General features: G+C 37.8%; 1 protein-coding gene and 1 pseudogene across 1 annotated transcript; both read right to left on the reverse strand.

The window, feature by feature from the left end:
* Positions 1 to 4,515: 4,515 nt before the first annotated feature.
* On the reverse strand, positions 4,516 to 5,450 carry LOC122702948 (annotated as a pseudogene).
* A 6,221-nt stretch (positions 5,451 to 11,671) lies between these two features.
* On the reverse strand, positions 11,672 to 12,622 carry LOC122702957 (olfactory receptor 5D13-like). The gene has a single exon (XM_043916980.1). It carries the CDS (start codon positions 12,620 to 12,622, stop codon positions 11,672 to 11,674), a length of 951 nt encoding a protein of 316 aa, XP_043772915.1.
* Positions 12,623 to 20,233: the final 7,611 nt, after the last annotated feature.

Consider the following 20,233-nt stretch of genomic DNA (forward strand, 5'->3'; position numbering starts at 1 on the left):
GACTGTAACCCACCAGGCTCCTCCGTCCATGGAATTTTTCAGGCAAGAATACTGGAGTGGTTGCCATTTCCTCCTCCAGGGGATCTTTCCCACCCAGGGATCTTTCCCACATCTCTTGTGCCTTCTGTATTGGCAGGTGGATTCTTTACCACTAGCATATTGGTCACATATTTCTGAGAACAAAATAATTGAAAAATCCAGAGCTCAGACACAGACATAGAAATACACCTTAAATTATTCCAGAGACAACACTGAATGTAACAGAAGATAGAACCACACCCAAGAAAACATCACAAGTTTAGTCACAGGTACTAGTATTTTGCAGTATGATTTTCTTAGATATATTTTACTTGTTCTCAGGTTTTTTTTTTTTTTTTTTTCTTTTCACTAAAATAAAGATGTTCACCTCTAGTAAACAAAGTTGCATCATGTATTTTGGAAAAAATCTTAAGTCAGTTCAGTTCAGTCACTCAGTCGTGTCCAACTATTTGCGACCCCATGAATCGCAGCACACCAGGCCTCCCTGTCCATCACCAATTCCTGGAGGTCACCCAAACTCAAGTCCATTGAGTTGGTGATGCCATCGCATCCTCTTTCATCCCCTTCTTCTCCTGCCCTCAACCTTTCCCAGCATCAGGGTCTTTTCAAATGAGTCAGCTCTTCTCATCAGATGGCCAAAGTATCGGAGTCTCAGCTTCAACATCAGTCCTTCCAATGAACACCCAGAACTGATCTCCTTTAGGATGGACTGGTTGGATCTCCTTATAGTCCAAGGAACTCTCAAGAGTCTTTCTCCAACACCACAATTCAAAGACATCAATTCTTCAGTGCTCAGCTTTCTTTAGGAGAAGGCAATGGCAACCACTCCAGTACTCTTGCCTGGAAAATCCCATGGACGGAGGAGCCTGGTAGGCTGCAGTCCATGGAATGGCTAAGAGTCGGACACGACTGAGTGACTTCACTTTTACTTTTCACTTTCATGCACTGGAGAAGGAAATGGCAACCCACTCCAGTGTTCTTGCCTGAAGACTCCCAGGGACAGGGGAGCCTGGTGGGCTGCCATCTATCGGGTCGCACAGAGTCGGACACGACTGAAATGACTTAGCAGCAGCTGCAGTAGCAGCTTTCTTTATAGTCCAACTCTCACATCCATACATGACCACTGGAAAAACCATAGCCTTGACTAGATGGACCTGTGTTGACAAAGTAATGTCTCTGCTTTTTAATATGCTGTCTAGGTTGGTCATAACTTTCCTTCCAAGGAGTAAGGGGCTTCTAATCAATCACCATATGCAGTGACTTTGGAGCCAAAAAAAATAAAGTCAGCCACTGTTTCCACTGTTTCCCCATCTATTTCCATGAAGTAATGGGACCAGATGCCATGATCTTAGTTTTCTGAATGTTGTGCTTTAAGCCAACTTTTTCACTCTCCTCTTTCACTTTCATCAAGAGGCTCTTTAGTTCTTTTTCACTTTCTCCCATAAGGCTGGTGTCATCTGCATATCTGAGGTTATTGATATTTCTCCAGGCAATCTTGATTCCAGCTTGTGATTCCTCCAGTCCGCGTATCTCATGATGTACTCTGCATATAAGTTAAATAAGCAGGGTGACAATATACAGCCTTGACATGCTCCTTTTACTATTTGGAACAAGTCTGTTGTCCCATGTCCAGTTCTAACTGTTGCTTCCTGACCTGGATACAGGTTTCTCAAGAGGCAGTTCAGGTGGTCTGGTATTCCCATCTCTATCAGGATTTTCCACAGTTTATTGTGATCCACACAGTCAAAGGCTTTAGCATAGTAAATGAAGCAAAAATAGATGTTTTCCTGGAACTCTCTTGCTTTTTTGATGATCCAGCAGATATTGGCAATTTGATCTCTGGTTCCTCTGCCTTTTCTAAAACCAGCTCAAATATTTGGAAGCTCATGGTTCATGTATTGTTGAAGCTTGGCTTGGAGAATTTTGAATAAACTCTTCAGATTTTCTGAAATCTGTATTAGCTTAGAAAGGGCAAGATCTCTAAATTGAACATGACCAGTGTTAATAAACTACATTCAAGGACTATTTGTGAGAGACCCTTTTGATAATGGCAGTGTCATTTCTGTGGTTCTGAAAACTGCAAGAGAGTCAAATGTTTATAGAATATGCAGCTACAGCTAAAGACTTAAACAAAGAAATATATTCCAATGTACAGTACTCAGTAATAGGAGCACTCATATAAATCTTTGAGTGCATTACTTATGTCATTTTAGCTTTTTAAATCTCATGTGACAACTATATTCATTAAGGAGACATCATCTAAAGTCTTATCCAGGTGAAGAGTTAGCCACCTAGTCATGTCCATCTCTTTGTGACCCCATGGACTGTAGCCAGGCTGCTCTGTCCATGGGATTCTCCAGACAAGAATACTGGAGTGGGTTGCCATTCCTTCTCCAGGGCATCTTCCTGACCCAGGAATTGAACCTGGGTCTCCTGCATTGCAGAGGGATTCTTTACCATCTGAGCCACGAGGTAAGGTCTCTTACCTAGGTGAGCACAGTACTAAATATTATGAATTTAGTCAGAAATTTTCATTTCTTTTCATCTTTCACTCATCCAGCAAGTATTCATTGAAGGCCAAATGTGTTCTCTAGGTAATTTTCTAGGCATTAGAGATATAAGGTACAATAATAATACCTGAAATTTCTACTCTCTTGGAGTGTATAGAGGGAGAAGGAAATGAGACAAATAAATTATTGCATGTATTAAACATATCATCTGTTTCTAAGAAAAAAAATATTGTTAAGGAGATAAAGAGCAATTATCTCATTATATTAGATTTTCAGAAAAGAATCTTCTTGTAAGGTGGTATTTGAATAGGCACATACATGATTTAATAGAAATATATTTATTAACAGTGGATTGAGTGCTAAAATATTTTGGAGTCTATTAACTTCCTTACAGGGTGTTTCATGTTTTTATATTTCAAGCTATTATGTCAGTGAGGATGTCAGTATGTATAGTGTATGTCACTGAGTTCAGTGTGAGGATTGGCACAGTATGAAACAGACTCTATTTGAACAATCACTTATAAGCATTTGGAACTGAGCATGCTGTAGAGGGCTTCCAGGTGGCCCTAGTGATAAGGTACCTGCAGGAGACATAAGCGGTTCTGGCTCAGTCCCTGCGTCTGGAAGATCCCCTGGAGGAAGGCATGGCAACCAACTCCAATATTCTTGCGTGGAGAATCCCATTGGCAGAGGATCCTGGTGGGCTACAGTCCAGGGTCTCAAGAGTCAGACACGAGTGAAATGACTTAGCACACAGCATGCACGTGCTATAGAGAGAAAGGATGATGATATGTGGGAGACACAGGGAGACAGGACTCTGTGATGCCCACAGGTAGAAAGTATCTTTAAAATAGTGACAGAAGTGAAAGCTAGGAAATGATGACTATGAACTTTCTTGGTTCATTGAATTGGCTAAAGTAAACAAGATCCAAAAGGGAAGCAGAATATTCATACAAAATGCGTTAACTATGACGGACTCACAGTAGGCAATACAACTGAAAGGATGAGTGCAAGAAACAGTCTATGCTCAGCTGTAGCACCAGCCAGAAGGATGGAACACAGCTTCTGGGGCATAACAGCTGTGTGAAGCACAGGCTTACGGACAACCAGGAAGCAGTTATGTACCAACAATACTAAAAATGAGTTGTTGGTTTTTCATTTATTTTTATTAGTTGGAGGCTAATTACTTTACAATATTGTAGTGGTTTTTGCCATACATTGACATGAATCAGCCATGGATTTACATGTGTTCCCCATCCCGATCCCCCCTCCTACCTCCCTTTTTTTTTTTTTTTTTTGTTTTTAAGAATTGTGTGTGGTTTAGGAGGAAAGAGAGAGAAGCAGAAGTCACACACCCTCCTTCCCTGTGTATCTTTTTCTGTCTTATAAGGAAACCCTCGTTGGATTTTGGGTTCACTTTAAGCTCATCTTGACTCTTACCTTAATTACATCTGCAAAGATCTTATTTCCAAATAAGGTGACATTCTGAGTTTTGGGTGACATGGATATTTGGGAGACACTATTCACCCACAGTGCTTCAACGTTGGCTCAGAAGGTGAAGAATCTCCCTGAAATGCAGGAAACCCAGGTTCAATCCCTGGGTCAGGAAGATCCCCTGGAGAAGGCAATTGCTACCCACTCCAGTATTCTTGCCTGGAGACTTCCATGGATAGAAGAACCTGGCAGGCTACAGTTCATGGGGTGGCAAAGAGTCAGACATGACTGAACAACTCACAGTTTCACTTTTCATACACTCACAACACACATCATTTTACACATGATATACAGCTATTTTATTTGACATTGAACTGAACAGAACCTAAGAGATCAAATAGACAATCTATGACTCTAAATTTATGATCTAGTGAGTTGACTACATAATTTGAGTCACCATCTCTACAAGAAGATTTAATTAACACTATGTAATAGGTCAAATTTCTTTTGGAAATACATATCTTCAACCAAATTATATTAAGTGATTCATTAATTTCCTGACACTCTCTTTTACATCTTTGTTCCTGAGGCTATAGATCAGAGGGTTCAGCATGGGACTCACCACTGTATAAAATACAGAACCTACTTTGACCATGAGCCATGAGTTTTTGGACCTGGGTACACAATAAAGGAACAGGATAGTCCCATGGAACATGGTGATGGCGGTCAGATGGGAGGCACAAGTAGAGAAGGCTTTTTGGTGCCCCCCAGCAGAGGGCATTTTTCTGATAGTGGCAAAAAAGGAAGTATAAGTAGTGAGGATAATTGCCAGGCTGCCCACCTCATTGAATATGGCGATGGCAAAACAGAGCACTTGGCTGATGAAGGGGTCAGAGCAGGAGATAGAGACAATGACAGAGTGCTCACAGAAGAAATTATTTATGACGTTAGACCCACAGAAGGATAACTCCAGGAGAGAACAAGTGAGTGTCAGGGAGCAGACTACACCCCACATGTAGGGACCGGCCACCAACGATGCACAGAGCTTTGGGGACATGGCCACTGTGTAGAGTGGAGGCTTACAAACGGCCACAAATGGGTCATCAGCCATCACTGCCAACATGAACGCCTCTGCCACTGCAAACATACAAGCCGAGAAGAACTGCATGATGCATCCCGTCAAAGAGATGGTCTGTCTTCCACAACCAAATTCTCCAAGAGTTTGGGTGTAACTGTGGTGGAATAGCAGAAATCAACAGAGGACAAGTGACTGAGAAAAAAGTACATGGGGGTGTAGAGTTTGGGACTGATCCTGATAATGGCAATCATGCCCAGGTTCCCCACCACGGTGACTGCATAGACGGTGAGGAAATTCAGGAACAAGGGAACCTGGAGGTCGGGATATTCTGAGAAGCCCAAGAGGGTGAATGTGGCTCCAGCACTCTGATTTCCTTCAGCAAACCACATAATTGTTGGAGAAAATCTGAGACAGTGATAATAAAATAATGACAATGATAATGATGACGGTGCATGGATATCACATTTATCATGCAGCAGACATTATTGTGTTAAAATATTGGTACCTTTGTTTTGACCACTAAATAAGACTTTGAATTTCAAAACAAGCAGTCTCATATTTTACAAAGGGAAATGGAAGCATATATGAGTGAAGACACGTGTTTGAATTAACACAGCCTGCTAGTGATGAGTTAGGTTTGAAGTTGATCATGAGTGACAGAAATTGAATTTAGTTTAGAGTTAGGGAGACATATTTCTTTAGTGTTGTAGAAAAACATGTTTTTCTCAGTTCCACCAATCTGAAGGTCTGTGATGTTTAGTGGGAGTAGCATAACAATAAGTGAAAACATAGCACTTAAATTTATTTTAAAAAGCAGGAGGAGTATTATTTTTAGAGGCCGTAGTACTTCTATCCTTATGTTCAAACTGAAGATCATTGAAAAGGCAGAGGTCATGAGTCACCACAATAATTTTCACCTTTTGGAAAACATAAATGGACAATGAAGGAAATAAAGCTCTAACTTCAGGTTTTCCAATGATTCCAGTCTGATGGTAAATTTATTGGCTTTGTGTTCAATGCAGGAACCTGGTAAATTAATGAAGTTGTATTATAATTTGTAGTGCCCTCATTTTTGCTTTCTTTCCCATTTGACTATTTCTCATTTGTCTCACATAGTGTCACTGATGTCTCTCATTGTCTCACTGATGCTCTCAATGTAGTCTTTTAAATTCTTTGATCAATATCTCTTAACTTGCTATCAATATTTTTAATCTAATAAATTTATTAGGAATATTATAGCATTCAGTGCTTATAGAATATCTGAATTACAGAGTAACTTAAAATATATTTTGCTGAACTCTTTCACATTCTATACTGTTTCTCAAGAAAATCAGAGAATACAGTAATAAACACAAGTGGTTACATGATCACCCTCAACACTTCTGGTGACAGGAATACTGAGTTCGATTAAAACTACAGGTGATAATCTTGCTTTGAGTCATACAATCATTATTTGTATACATTATTTTGAGAAAGCAAAAGCATCTTGTACTGGTAAGCAGTTTATAACAACAGGAGTATATTTATTTGGCAAAGATTTTAAAATAAGTTAACCAATAACAAGCACGCATCTGAAATATTCATTATTAAAGGGACTATCAGTTCGACCCTCATAAACACAGATGCAATTTTAGTTTTGTCTGACCATGTGAAGGGAGAAATAATTCATTATTTCTTGAATAGCTTTATGGTACTTTTGAGACTCAAAAAATGCATTTCCTATATGCAGAAAAGGGAATCAGTGGGAAGTGGAAAAGAGCTAGTGACAGACAGACTGGCACAATGAAAGAAGCAGGGAGTTGGAAACTTAGATTTAAATTCAGTTCCAAGCTTTGGCATTTACTGTATGGTCTTTGGTGAATCACTCAGATTTTATGAGCCTCAACTTCTCTATCAGTAATAATGACATGATCATATATATTTTATAGGTGTATAAGTATTAAGTTAGGAAATGACATTAATATAATAGCACAAAGTCTGACAGTGTGCAGTTTAAAATATATAGGTTTTCCCACTCTCATCCATTTTAATTCTTAATACTCTGAATAACTGGTATTATTTTTAAACACATTTTATTTTAAACAATCTAAGAAACAGATCAAGGTTCAAAGTTGGCAGCAACAATAGTGCAGGAACAATTTGTGAAGTCAAAGAGTAGCTCAACTCTTTTTCTGAACTTCCTCTTGGCCCTGTCCATGCTAATTCATCCATCACTATCCTTCAATACATTGTCTCTGTTTCCCCTGTTTTCTCATTATTATCTGACCCTTATTAATCATCCCTTTTTAATCTCATGGTCACCTAGGCTCAGCCAACTTCCCTGAGCTGCTGCTACCCTGCACTGTGAGAAAATCAATTTCTCCTTTTCTTGGTTATTGTGGCTGTTATGACAGTTTCTGACTCTTAAAACTTTAATTTCTCCCTATTAACTAATTTATCAAATCTAAATTTCTCTGCTCAGTTTTACCTAAACCCTTATCCTAGCTATATTCTTCAAATTTCAACCTTCTTTAATCAAGTCAGTATTCTCAGAATATAATGCCTGTAATTTCCTCTTTTCTTACATACTGATGCAGCAGTTGAACAATATATAAAGCATTTCATGCAAATTACTGTCATGAGGACACTTTCCTCTTCACTTCAGTCATATTTTCCACACTCTTGACATACCTGCAGACATTACTGTCAGAAAAATGGAATTGTATATTATGGGGTTCATTATTATTTTATACATATGATTCTTATCTTCTTTCGACTCAATTTTGAGGCATTGAGGAATTCCCAGGCATTATAATATTCTTTTAAAAGATTTCACTGTGACTACTCTGTGAAGCACAGTGTGGATATTCTCAAAGCAAAATCCAGGACGATACACCAGTGAAGGGGGAGGAGATCAAAGCTCAGCCTTCCGGAAAATGGACTTGGGAGACATTATCGCACAAAGACTGACAGCGTGTCCTCTGCTTTAGAGGTTTCAGAATCTCAGTGTTCCCCAAAGGAGAGAAAAGAAACAAGATAGATGATCCCACCTGAAACCAACTCACCTGAAGATCCCATTTCTACTATTAATTGTCTCCAGGGGAGTTCCCACTCAGAATTCAAACATCATGTAAAACATTAAGGAGTTAATCAATATAGGAGGAGCCCACAAAAATTTAATGGGACTGGAATATACTTCTTTCTTAATATCCAGGAAAACTCAGAGAAAGGAAGAAACAGAGAGAGAGAGAGAGAGATTTGGAAGCTGAATCTGATTCCTATGAACAAAATGTAGGGCTTATGTATGCTTCTGTGACCTTGGGGATTTAGACCCTAGAGAGTATTTCTTGAGCTATTTATTTTTATATCACACATCAATAACTTAGCTTGAATGTTTTTTTTTTTTTCATGTGGCAATTTGCAAGAAGGTAGTTCCTTCTGAATCACTCTAGATGGCACCTCAAATAGTCCATTTCATGACTTTCTTTAAAAATAATTATAAAAAAAATGCATGAACTGAATAAGAAAACTTGATGACTACAATAAAACCCAAAGTGAAAGATAAACAAGCAAAAATGAAACTGTTCAGAGATATTAACTGCTATTATATATATTTACTGTGTGATTTTCCTTTCCCATTCTGTGTCTGAAGTGCATGTGTTTTGAGGTGTATAAGCAATATAACTTGGTCTCTGATTTTGTTGCTTAACTTAAATAAATATTATTGTCTTCAGAAACAGTGATGCTCTTTACTGAAACTAAATTGTGTTTTCTTCTAAATATAAGCAATCCACACTTTCAAATTTATATTAATATAATTAAAAAATACAGTGTCTTAAAAATGGAAAATGCATTTTGGAAACATGTTTAAAGCTCTAAAACCTCTGAGTGTCAATCAATCCATTGGTTCTACTATACTGAAATATCACACAGTTAGATCCACTGTCTTGCCTGGTGGCTCGGTGGTAAAAAAAGAAAAAAAAATCACCTGCAGTGCAGGAGACGTAGGTTCTATCCCTGCTTGGAGTCAGGAATAACCCTTAGTAAAGAAAATGGCCACCCACTCCAATATCCTTGCCTGGGAAATCTGTTGGACAGAGAAGCCTGGTGGGCTGCAGTCCATGGATACGCAAAAGATTTGGACACAATTTAGCAACTAAACAGCCACAACAAATGCTTCCCCTAGGCTCCTGACAACCTGACCAACACGTGCCAGACTCTACCAGGAAGGGATAACACACCAGAGGCTGTTTCCCACCAGGCACAGAATTATTGTACATAGTATGGTCTTGATCCAAAATCCCACAAGTCTGCATGGCTATTCTCTCACTGAGATAGGATTGAGTTCCACGAGGCATCTTCCCCCCATTGCTGACACCTCTGTACCCTGGACTAGCTTTGGAGCCAGTATCTACACCCTGGTCACCCAGAGCTAGCAACCTTGTTGGATATTAGTTTTCCATGCTGTTCAACAAACTGCCGCCAACTCCGAGGCTGAAACTAACTGCAATCACAGTTTCTGCAGCATCATAGTCGGGAGGTGCTTGTGTAACTTCACAAGATCCTGCTGAACTATTCTCAAAGTTATCTAACCCTGTACTCTTACCTGAAATGCATAAGCATTTAACTTGCTCCACATTTTCAGCAGTATTTGAATCTCTTATTCATTTTAGCTATTCTAAATGGAGTAGAGTAGTTTCTCCTTGTGGTTTAGGTTTTAATTTTAATAAGAATGTCATTGATGACTAGCTATGCTTAGTATTTTTTCATGTGTTTGTTTGTGTGTTCTGTTTTGTCAAATGTGTGCTCAGAGAGCTCATTAAAACTTTAAGTAGGTTTTCTTCTTGTATTGAGTATAAAGTCTTCCTCTGTGTGTTTTACATTGAAATCATTTATCAAATATGTTTTGCAAATACTTACTCACAATCTATGGCTTGTATTTTCACTTTATTAGTGGTGTCATTTATGCTTAAGAAACTTTAACCAAATATTTTAATGGCAATGAAGCGCCTTTTATTGTTTTTTAAAAATCCATCCTTTTTCTGTTCATTCAAAAAATTATCATCCTAACTTATGAAAGATTTTTTCTGTTTTATGCTAAATATTTTTCAGTTTTCATTTTTATGTTTACATCTATGATTCATTCATCTATGATTCCTTGGAAAGAAAGCTTTGACAATCCTAGACAGTGTATTAAAAAGCAGATAAACACCAATACAGTATACTAATGCATATGTATGGAATTTAAAAAGATGAAAACCCTATATGCAGGACAGAAAAAGAGACACAGATGTATAGAACAGACTTTTGGACTCTATGGAGAAGGCGAGGGTGGGATGATCTGAGAGAATAGCATTGAAACATGTATATTATCAAGTGCAAAACAGATCGCCAGCCCAGGTTGGATGCATGAGACAAGTGCTCAGGGCTGGTGCACTGGGAACACCCAGAGGGATGGGATAGGGAGGCAGGTGGGAGGGGGTATGAGGATGGGGAACACATGTAAATCCATGGCTGATTCATGTTAATGTATGGCAAAAACCACTACAATATTTAAAGTAATTAGCCTCCAACTAATAAAAATAAATGAAATAATAATAATAATTTAAAAAAAAAAAGCACAGAGGCATCACTTTGTTGACAAAGGTCCATATAGTCCAAGTTATGGTTTTTCCAGTAATCATGTATAGATGTGTGTGTGTTGGACTGTAAAGAAGGCTGAGTGCCAAATTGTTGCTTTCAAATTGTGGTGCTGGAGAAAACTCTTGAGAGTCCCTTGAACAGCAAGGAGATCAAACCAGGTCAATCCTAGAGGAGATCAACCCTGAATTCTCATTGGAAGGACTGAGGCTGAAGCTGAAACTCCAACACTTTGGCCACCAGATGAGAAGAGCTGACTCATTGGAAAAGACCTTGGTGCTGGGAAATGTTGAGGGCAGGCAGAGAAGTGGGCAACAGAGGATGAGATAGTTGGATAGCTTCACTGACTTAATGGACATGAGTATGAGCAAACTCTGTGATATAGTGAAAGACAGATTGCTGTCATGCATGCCTAAACACTGTAGTCTAAGACAGCACTTGGTCATTGTATGACTGGAATAATTGTGTTGTTGGTTGGCTAGTCATATTTTATTGTTATTGTGTATTTGATTGATTAGTTCTTGGAGTCCGTGTTGCCCTCCTATCTTTAATTTTCCCAGACTTGTGTTTTGAAGAGGATGTCATAAAGAGTTTTATTCATTCTTTGTATGAAGCTTGAACTTTCTCCTTAATCATTTTTCTTATGTTGTACATGCCAACTGGCCAAAGCAGAAAAAAATAGCTTATTTCATCATATACCCATAAACTTTTAATACATTTGAATTCACTCAAAAATAATTTATAAATACTACAAAAAAAGCAGTCATTTTTTAAAAATTTTGGTTTACATATAGTTTACAGCTATTTTACTAAACACTGATGTATGCAAAAATCAATAATCATCAATAAAATGCTATCCTGCCATAGATATATTAACTTAAAGTGTATTTATCAAAAGATTTGAATCATCAATTACACTGCAAGAATGGAACAATCTGTAGCATAGGACATCAATTTTTTTTTCAGAAATAAAATAATGACTTTAAAAATATTATGTGGAGTGACAAAGCGGTTTTGTGAAAAGTAATCTTGTGAATGTATTTTTTACTTCTTTGTTCCTCAAGCTGTAGATCAAGGGGTTCAGCATAGGAATCACTACTGTGTAGAACACAGAAGTCACTTTGACTGTGAGCCAAGAAGTTTTGGGGTTAGGAATGCAGAAAAGGAAAAGGATGGTTCCATGGAAGATGCTGATGGCTGTCAGGTGGGAAGCACAGGTAGAGAAGGTTTTCCAGCGCCCACTTGCAGAAGGCATCCCCGTAACAGTGATAAAAATGAATATATAGGACATCAGAATAATCACCAGGCTGCTCGCCTCATTGAATATGGCAATAATAGAACATAACATCTGACTGATATAGGGATCTGAGCAGGAGACGGAAACAATTACAGAGTGGTCACAGATAAAATTATTTATGGTGCTAGACTTGCAATAGGATAACGCGAGAAGAAAGCACGTGAGTGTCATGGAGCACGTTACACCCCAGGAGTAAGAGCCAGCCACCAAGAGAGCACAGAGCTTCGGGGACATCGCAGCGGCATAGAGCAAGGGGCTGCAGACTGCCACGAAGCGGTCATAGGCCATCGCTGCCAACATGAACGTTTCTGCTACGCCAAATAGGCAAGCGAAACAGAATTGCGCAATGCAACCAGAGAAAGAGACGGTTCTGTCCTGCACAATCAAAGTCTCCAACAGTTTGGGTGTAACCACAGTAGAAAAACAGAAATCGACAAAGGACAAGTGACCAAGGAAAAAGTACATGACCGTGTGGAGTTTTGAATTGACCTTGATAATTATGATCATGCCTAAATTCCCCACAACAGTGACTGTGTAGATAGACAAGAAAACAATGAAAAGTGGGACCTGGAGTTCTGGATATTCTGAAAAACCCAGGAGAATAAATGTGGGTGTGATACTCTGATTTCCTTCTGATAGCAGCATGATTCCTGTTGAACAAAGGGCCAAACATTATTCCTGAAAAATAGAAATGAAGAGAAAAGAGAAACAGAGAAGGCAGAAGATTCATGTTTCTGTGGAGTTGGTATATATTCTCCAGGTATGGGCCTCAAACCACCATCAGCAGGGACACCTAAGGCTATGTTAGGGATGCAAATTCTCAAGTCCCGTCTCCAACGTCCTGAATCAAAAACTCTGGAATGGAGCCCACAATTTGTGATTTATCCAGCCCTCCAGGTGATTTAAGATGCATGATAAATTATGAGAACCACTAAAATACAGACTATTCATCCTATCGTTTAAAATTTAGCCCTTAGTTAGTATTTCTAATATACAACTAAAATATAAATTTGGAACACAAGAGAAATTGTAAATCACAAGATTTTGAGATGGCAAAAAGAAGCAGAGTACTTTTTTATGGTTCTAACAATTACACTAAGGATCAAGGATATCACATGATGTGTAAAAGGAGACATATAAATCTTAGTATAATTTTCTTCTTATTCTAGTCATATTAAAGAATTAAGCAACCATAAAGTTTGTGAATTGGCATAAATCTTAAGTTGTAACTAGTTTATGCCTTCCATCTTGTGCTTAAATTAATTATAGAATCTTATTCTTGAAATAATCATGTACCTTCCATAAGAAACTTCATTAAGATTATACTGCCTCCTGCGATAATTTTTGGGTTTTTATATTGACATTTTGCTTAACATTGATTCAGTCATTAATTGAATCTAATTAACTTATATTAATTATTTGTAAATGTGATTTTAGATAATCTATTTTAATATATAAAGCTTCCACAGTGACTTAATGGTAAAGAATCCACCTTCAATGTAGGAGACACAGGTTCAATTCCTGGGTGGGGAAGATTCCCTGGAGAAGAAAATGGCAACCCACCCCAGTATTGCTGCAGGCCTCCCCGATGCCTGAGTCAGTAAATAATCCACCTGCAATGCAGGAGACCTGAGTTCAATCCCTAAGTCAGGAAGATACCCTGGAGAAGGAGATGGCAACCCACTCCAGTATGACTTAGCAGCTAAACCTTTTTGATATATATCTAAAATAAGTGTATAAATGAGTGTTAGTTAGTTGCTGTCTCGTGTCTGATTCTTTGAAAAACAACGGACTGTAGCCCACCAGGTTTCTCTGTACATGTGATTCTCCAGGTAAGAATACTGGAGTGGATTTCCATTCCCTTCTCCAGGGGATCTTCCCAACTCAGAGATCAAACCCAGGTCTACTGCAGACAGATTCTTTACAGTCTCAGCCACCAATATATAATTAAATATATCACATAAAATACATATGATGTTATGAGAAACAAAAGGATATAACATATTTATAAATTATATATAATTAATTATTATATATGCCAACAATAATTTTATACAAAATGCATTCAAGATGCAATGAAAAGTACAAATTTTCTCTACCAATGAGTAAACCTCTGTTATGAGGCAAACTTGGAGAAGATGGGGAAGCAAGAGCTGCAATGCCTTAAAATGAATGGCCCCAAGATACAAACATAAAACTTCAGTAAAATTAGATGGATTGTCTGTTTCATCTTAGTTTTGTCCAGATCAAGTGTCAGGCTACAGACTCAGCTCCATGAAGGCCTACTTGATATCCACTACAAACAACCCTAGACATAAATAATATGTCATCAGAATATTTTTTCCAATAGCAAGAGGGACTTGGCAGATACACTGTAAATATCCGTTATTATTCAGACTATTTTAATAAATGGCTTTCCTTCAACATTTGAAAATATTAGCAACCCCCCAGTATATTAGGAAGACTGGAACCACTGTTTCAGTTTACTGATGCAATACTCACAGCAATAACGAAACAGACTGAAAACTTGATTTAGTGTTCAACCTTAGCAATTTCAAATGATTTTGGAGAAAATCAGTGGATTAATGATAGGTTTGTACTCAAATTGGAACTGGGCTTATAGAATTACAGAATTCTGTGTATTTTTGCAATTTCCCTATTGCTCATTGCTGCCAGTTTCAGTAATACAAATCTTAATTGTCAAAACCACTTCATGCCATATTAGTGCAAATTAAAATGTTTCTGATCATAGAAAGGGATCACCTATAGTTTGTGGAGTAGTCTATATGAGCTGTAGCTTCATCTTTTCCACTTAATTTGAAAGATACAGAAAGAAACATGAACTGACCTGAAACCAGATGTTCTTGATTAATTTACTGAGAATTTCTTTTTAGGATTAATGAATCTCAGGTATATTTCTTCTCAGTATTCAAACATTCTTTAAGATATTAAAAGACTTTAGGCTTGCCAAAATGGTAGTATATTTCAATGAGCATGACAGTAAAATGGCGTTTTATTTCTAGGGACATTAGAAATATTAAAAAATACAAAGAAAAAGCTAAAAGCTAAATTCACAGTCTAAATTCTGCCAAACCCTGGGTCTTATATTTCCCCCCATGACCATGAATATATGAAGTACACAGAATTGTAATTGGAGTAATGCTCAGTGGACCACAAACCATTTAATTAGGTGAGACACTGTCTCTTGTGTCATTTTAGTGGATGTGTTTTCTTCTAAATCATTAAAGATAATTACACCACCACGTCTATCCCATTAATTACTTTTTTTTTTATATTGAACTTTTGAAACAACAGGTATTCATCGAATAAGCATGAAATGTAGACTTTGAAATATGAAAAAAAATATATAGAAATAATTAACTGCATGTCAAATCCAGCATTCAAGTTTATAGTAGAGAAACTTGACCAGCTCTGCCTTAAGCAAAAGATAAAGGTGGTCTTCTCCAGTGACGTAATGTGGATATCACTCACCCTGATGTGATGTCGTGAGAAAAGCGTCACCTCTGTGATAAAACCATACTGAAAATCTACACTACCAGTTTAACGTGAGAGAATCATTAGGTAAACCCATATCCGGAAACATTCTTCAGAATACCTCACCAATATTCCTTAGAATTGTCAAAGTCAAGAAAAAACAAGAAAGGAGTGAAACACTGTTTCAGACCAGAGGATACTGAGGAGATGTGAAAATTAATCCAATATGGTACCCCAGATTACATCTCAGGAAGAAAAGAGTGTATTAGCGGGAAAAAACAAACCAGATGGAATTGAAATAAAATTTAAATTTTAGTCATAATGTACTATTAACTCTTTCTTAAATTTTATTTTACTGTGTAAGAACACAATATGAGATCTACCCTCTTAAGATATTTTTAAGTGTACAACACAGTACTGTTGACTACACATATAATTTTGTACAGTACACTGTGTGTGTCTTGCTAAATTGAAACTTCTTGACCATTGATTTGTAAATTCCTGCTTCCCTCTCCACTAGCCTCTGATAACTATTATTCCATTCCTTGATTCTAATATAAGTGGAATCCTGCAGTATTTGTCTTTCTGTGACTGACATTTTCATTTAGCTTAATGTCTTCAAGTTTCATCCATGTAGTCACATATTACACAATTTCCATCTTTTTAAAGGTCAGATTGTATTCCTCTGTTTACATATGCACCACATTCTTTTATCCAACTATCTGTCCATAGACATTTCAGTTGTTTCCACACCCTGGCTATTGTGAATGGTTCTACAGTGAGTGTGGGAATGCTAAAATATTTTTGAAAGCTTGACCTCAAATTTTTAGGATAATACCCATAAGAAGGATTTCTGGATCATTTACAATTTAATTTTCAACTTAATAGAGAACCTCTATACTGTTTTCCATAGCAGCTACAACATTTTGAATTCCTACTAACAATGTACAAGGTGTGATGAAAACTCTGAAATATCTTTGCAACTTATTTTTTAAATTAAAAATTATATAATCTATTTTTAAAATGCCATCATTCACATTAGTAGTCCCATTTTATTGTATCTTCAATACTACAACCAGCTCTGCTTTATGCCAACATACTATCAATTCTGAACTGAAAAAGTGTAAATGTAATATGTAGCTGTCAGTATCACCACTTTGCATTATTTTGCTACAACATTTGCCAGACTTTATTTTTAGTTTCTGTGACTGTCAGTGTGTTGGGTCCTGGTTGAGGGGTAGTTTTTGGGAGTAGTAAGCAATATTTTTTTAACTTATTATTAACTAAATAGCAACTAATTTAGTGACTGCAAACTTACAATTTCCTAATAATGTAGGGCTGGCCAAAAAAGTTCATTCCAGTTTTTCCATGTTACAGAAAAACCAGAACAAACTTTCTGGCTAACTCAATATACACATTTCACAAAGAAGTAAACAAGACACAACAAACCTACTTTCCTGGGCCAGAAAATTGGTGTGTGAAGTCAGGATTCAAACACTATTTTCTTCACATAAATAGATAATAAAAATCACAGTTGCTTGAGGGCCTTCTCCACTAATAGGTTCCGTGGTGGCTCAGACAGTAAAGAACTTGCCTGCAAGGTGGAAGAACTGGGTCCAATCCCTGGGCTAGGAAGATCCCATGGAGGACGGCTTTGCAACCCACTGCAGTGTTCTTGCCTGAGAATACCATGGACAAAGGATCCTGGTGGGCCACAGTCTCTGGGGTCATAAAGAGTCAGACACAACTGGGCGACTAAGCGCAGCAGTAATAGCCATTACTGGAGTGACTGCTTGGAGTGCAGTAACTGGCCTTGGAGTGAGGAATGAAGCAGGGCAAAGGCTAACAGAACTCTGCCCAGAGAACGCCTGGTCATAGCAAACACCTTCTTCCCACAACACAAGAGAAGACTCTACACATCAACATCACCAGATGGTCAACACCGAAATCAGACTGATTATATTCTTTGCATCCAAAGATGCAGAAGCTCTATACAGTTAGCAAAAACAAGACCGGGAGCTGACTGTGGCTCAGATCATGAACTCCTTATTGCCAAATTCAGACTTAAATTGAGAAAAGTAGGGAAAACCACTAGACCATTCACGTATAGCCTAAATCAAATCCCTTACGATTATACAGTAGAAGTGGGAAATAGATTTAAGGGACTAGATCTGATAGACAGAGTGCCTGATGAACTATTGATGGAGGTTCATACATTGTACAGGAGAGAGCAATCAAGACCATCCCCGAGAAAAAAATATGTGAAAAGGCAAAATGGCTCACTGAGGAGGCCTTAAAAAGAGCTGTGAAAAGAAGATAAAGCAAAGGAGAAAAGGAAAGACATACCCATTTGAAGGCAGAGTTCCAAAGAATAGCAAGGAGAAAGCCGTCCTCAATGATCAGTGCAAAGAAATAGAGGAAAACAATAGTATGGGGAAGACTAGAGATCTCATCAAGAAAATTAGAGATACCAAGGGAACATTTCATCCAAAGATGGGCTCAATAAAGGACAGAAATGGTATGGACCTAACAGAAGCAGAAGCTATTAAGAGGTGGCAAGAATACACAGAAGAACTGTACAAAAAGATCTTCACAACCCAGATAATCACGATGGTGTGATCACTCACCTAGAGCCAGACATCCTGGAATGCAAAGTCAAGTGGGCCTTAGGAAGCATCACTACAAACAAAGCTAGTGAAGGTGATGGGATTCCTGTTGAACTATTTCAAGTCCTAAAAGATGATGCTGAGAAAGTGCTGCACTCAACATGCCAGGTAACTTGGAAAACTCAGCAGTGGCCACAGGACTGGAAAAGGTCAGTTTTCATTCCAACCCCAAAGAAAGGCAATGCCAAAGAATGCTCAAACTACTGGACACTTGCACTCATCTCACATGCTAGCAAAGTAATGCTCAAAATTCTCCAAGCCAGGCTTCAACAATACATGAACCGTGGACTTCAAATGTTCGAGCTGATTTTAGAAAAGACAGAGGAACCAGAGATCAAATTGCCAACATCCCCTGGATCATCAAAAAAGTAAAAGAGTTTCAGAAAAGCATCTCTTTCTGCTTTATTGACTATGCCAAAGCCTTTGACTGTGTGGATCACAAAAAACTGTGTAAAATTCTGAGAGAGATGGGAATACCAGACCACCTGACCTGCCCCTTGAGAAATCTGTATGCAGGTCAGGAAGCAACAGTTAGAAGTGGACATAGACCAACAGACTGGTTCCAAATAGGAAAAGGAGCACGTCAAGGCTGTATATTGTCACCTTGCTTATTTAACTTATATGCAGAGTACATCATGAGAAAAGCTGGGTTGGATGAAACACAAGCTGGAATGAAGATTGCTGGGAAAATCAATAGCCTCAGATGTGCAGATGACACCACCCTTAGGGCAGAAAGTGAAGAAGAACTCAAGAGCCTCTTGATGAAACTAAAAGAGGAGAGTGAAAAAGTTGGCTTAAAGCTCAGCACTCAGAAAACTAAGATCATGGCATCCAGTCCCATCACTTCATGGCAAATAGATTGGGAAACAGCGGAAACAGTGGCAGACTTTTTTTTTTTTTGGAAGGGGGGTGTCTCCAAAGTCACTACAGATGGTGACTGCAGCCATGAAACTAAAACACCCTATCCTTGGAAGAAAAGTTATGACCAACCTAAACAGTGTATTCAAAAGCAGAGACATTGTCAACAAAGGTCGATTTAGTCAAAGCTATGGTTTTTCCAGTAGTCATGTATGGATGTGAGAGCTGGACTGTAAAGAAAGCTGAGCACCGAAGAACTGATGCTTTTGAACTGTGGTGTTGGAGAAGACTCTTGAGAGTCCCTTGGACTGCAAGGAGATCCAACCAGTCCATCCTAAAGGAGATCAGTCCTGGGTGTTCATTGGAAGGACTGATGTTGAAGCTGAAACTCCAAAACTTTGGCCACCTTATGGGAAGAGCTGACTCATTTGAAAAGACCCTGATGCTGGGAAAGATTGAAGGAGGAGGAGAAGGGGATGACAGAGGAAGAGATGGTTAGATGGCAGCACCGATCAATGGACATGAGTTTGAGTGAACCCTGGGAGTTGGTGATGGACAGGGAGGCCTGTTGTGCTGCAGTCCATGGGGTCACAAAGAGTTGGATAAGACTGAGCGACTGAACTGAACTGAATAGCATTTAACTTATAGTCATTTTTTATATGTGTTTCTTCTATCACACTCTTTTTTTCATTTCTACATAATATTCACTTAATTGAATAAGAAGACTCTCTTACTATTTTTGTTTTAAGAGAAAAATATAATTTTAATGGCAAAAACTAACAAGTAAAGGACAATAAAAGAAAATTACAGAACAATCTTACCAATGATCATAGAATTTTAAATTATACATAAAATATTGACACATTAAACCAATCAACTAATAAAAATGTAAATATATAATGCTTATAATAATTTTCTCAGGAAAAAAGCACATATTTTGACATTAGAAAAATTTTTTAAATATAAGTTACCATATCAAAATATTAAAGGAGTTAAAATGAGGAAAATTAGCTTGATAAATTCAACATTCACTCACTAAAAAACAAAATATAACAAGCAAACACATGCAAAAAAATACATAAGATAACTTTACTTTATACTTTAAGCATGAAATGTTAAGTATTGATACTTGTTAGATGAGGAAGTCAAAGATACCCACTTTTACTGTTTATTCAAAATTGTACTAATGTTTTCAGTTAGTTAACCAAACACAAGAAAAAAATAAAAGGAATAACAT

The sequence above is a fragment of the Cervus elaphus genome, chromosome 1 (genome assembly GCF_910594005.1).
Source record: "Cervus elaphus chromosome 1, mCerEla1.1, whole genome shotgun sequence".
Taxonomy (NCBI): domain Eukaryota; kingdom Metazoa; phylum Chordata; class Mammalia; order Artiodactyla; family Cervidae; genus Cervus; species Cervus elaphus.

What these genes read in the sequence shown, in the direction of transcription:
- LOC122702957 (XM_043916980.1), bottom strand. Translation starts at nt 12,622, where the DNA reads ATGCTGCTATCAGAAGGAAATCAGAGTATCACACCCACATTTATTCTC.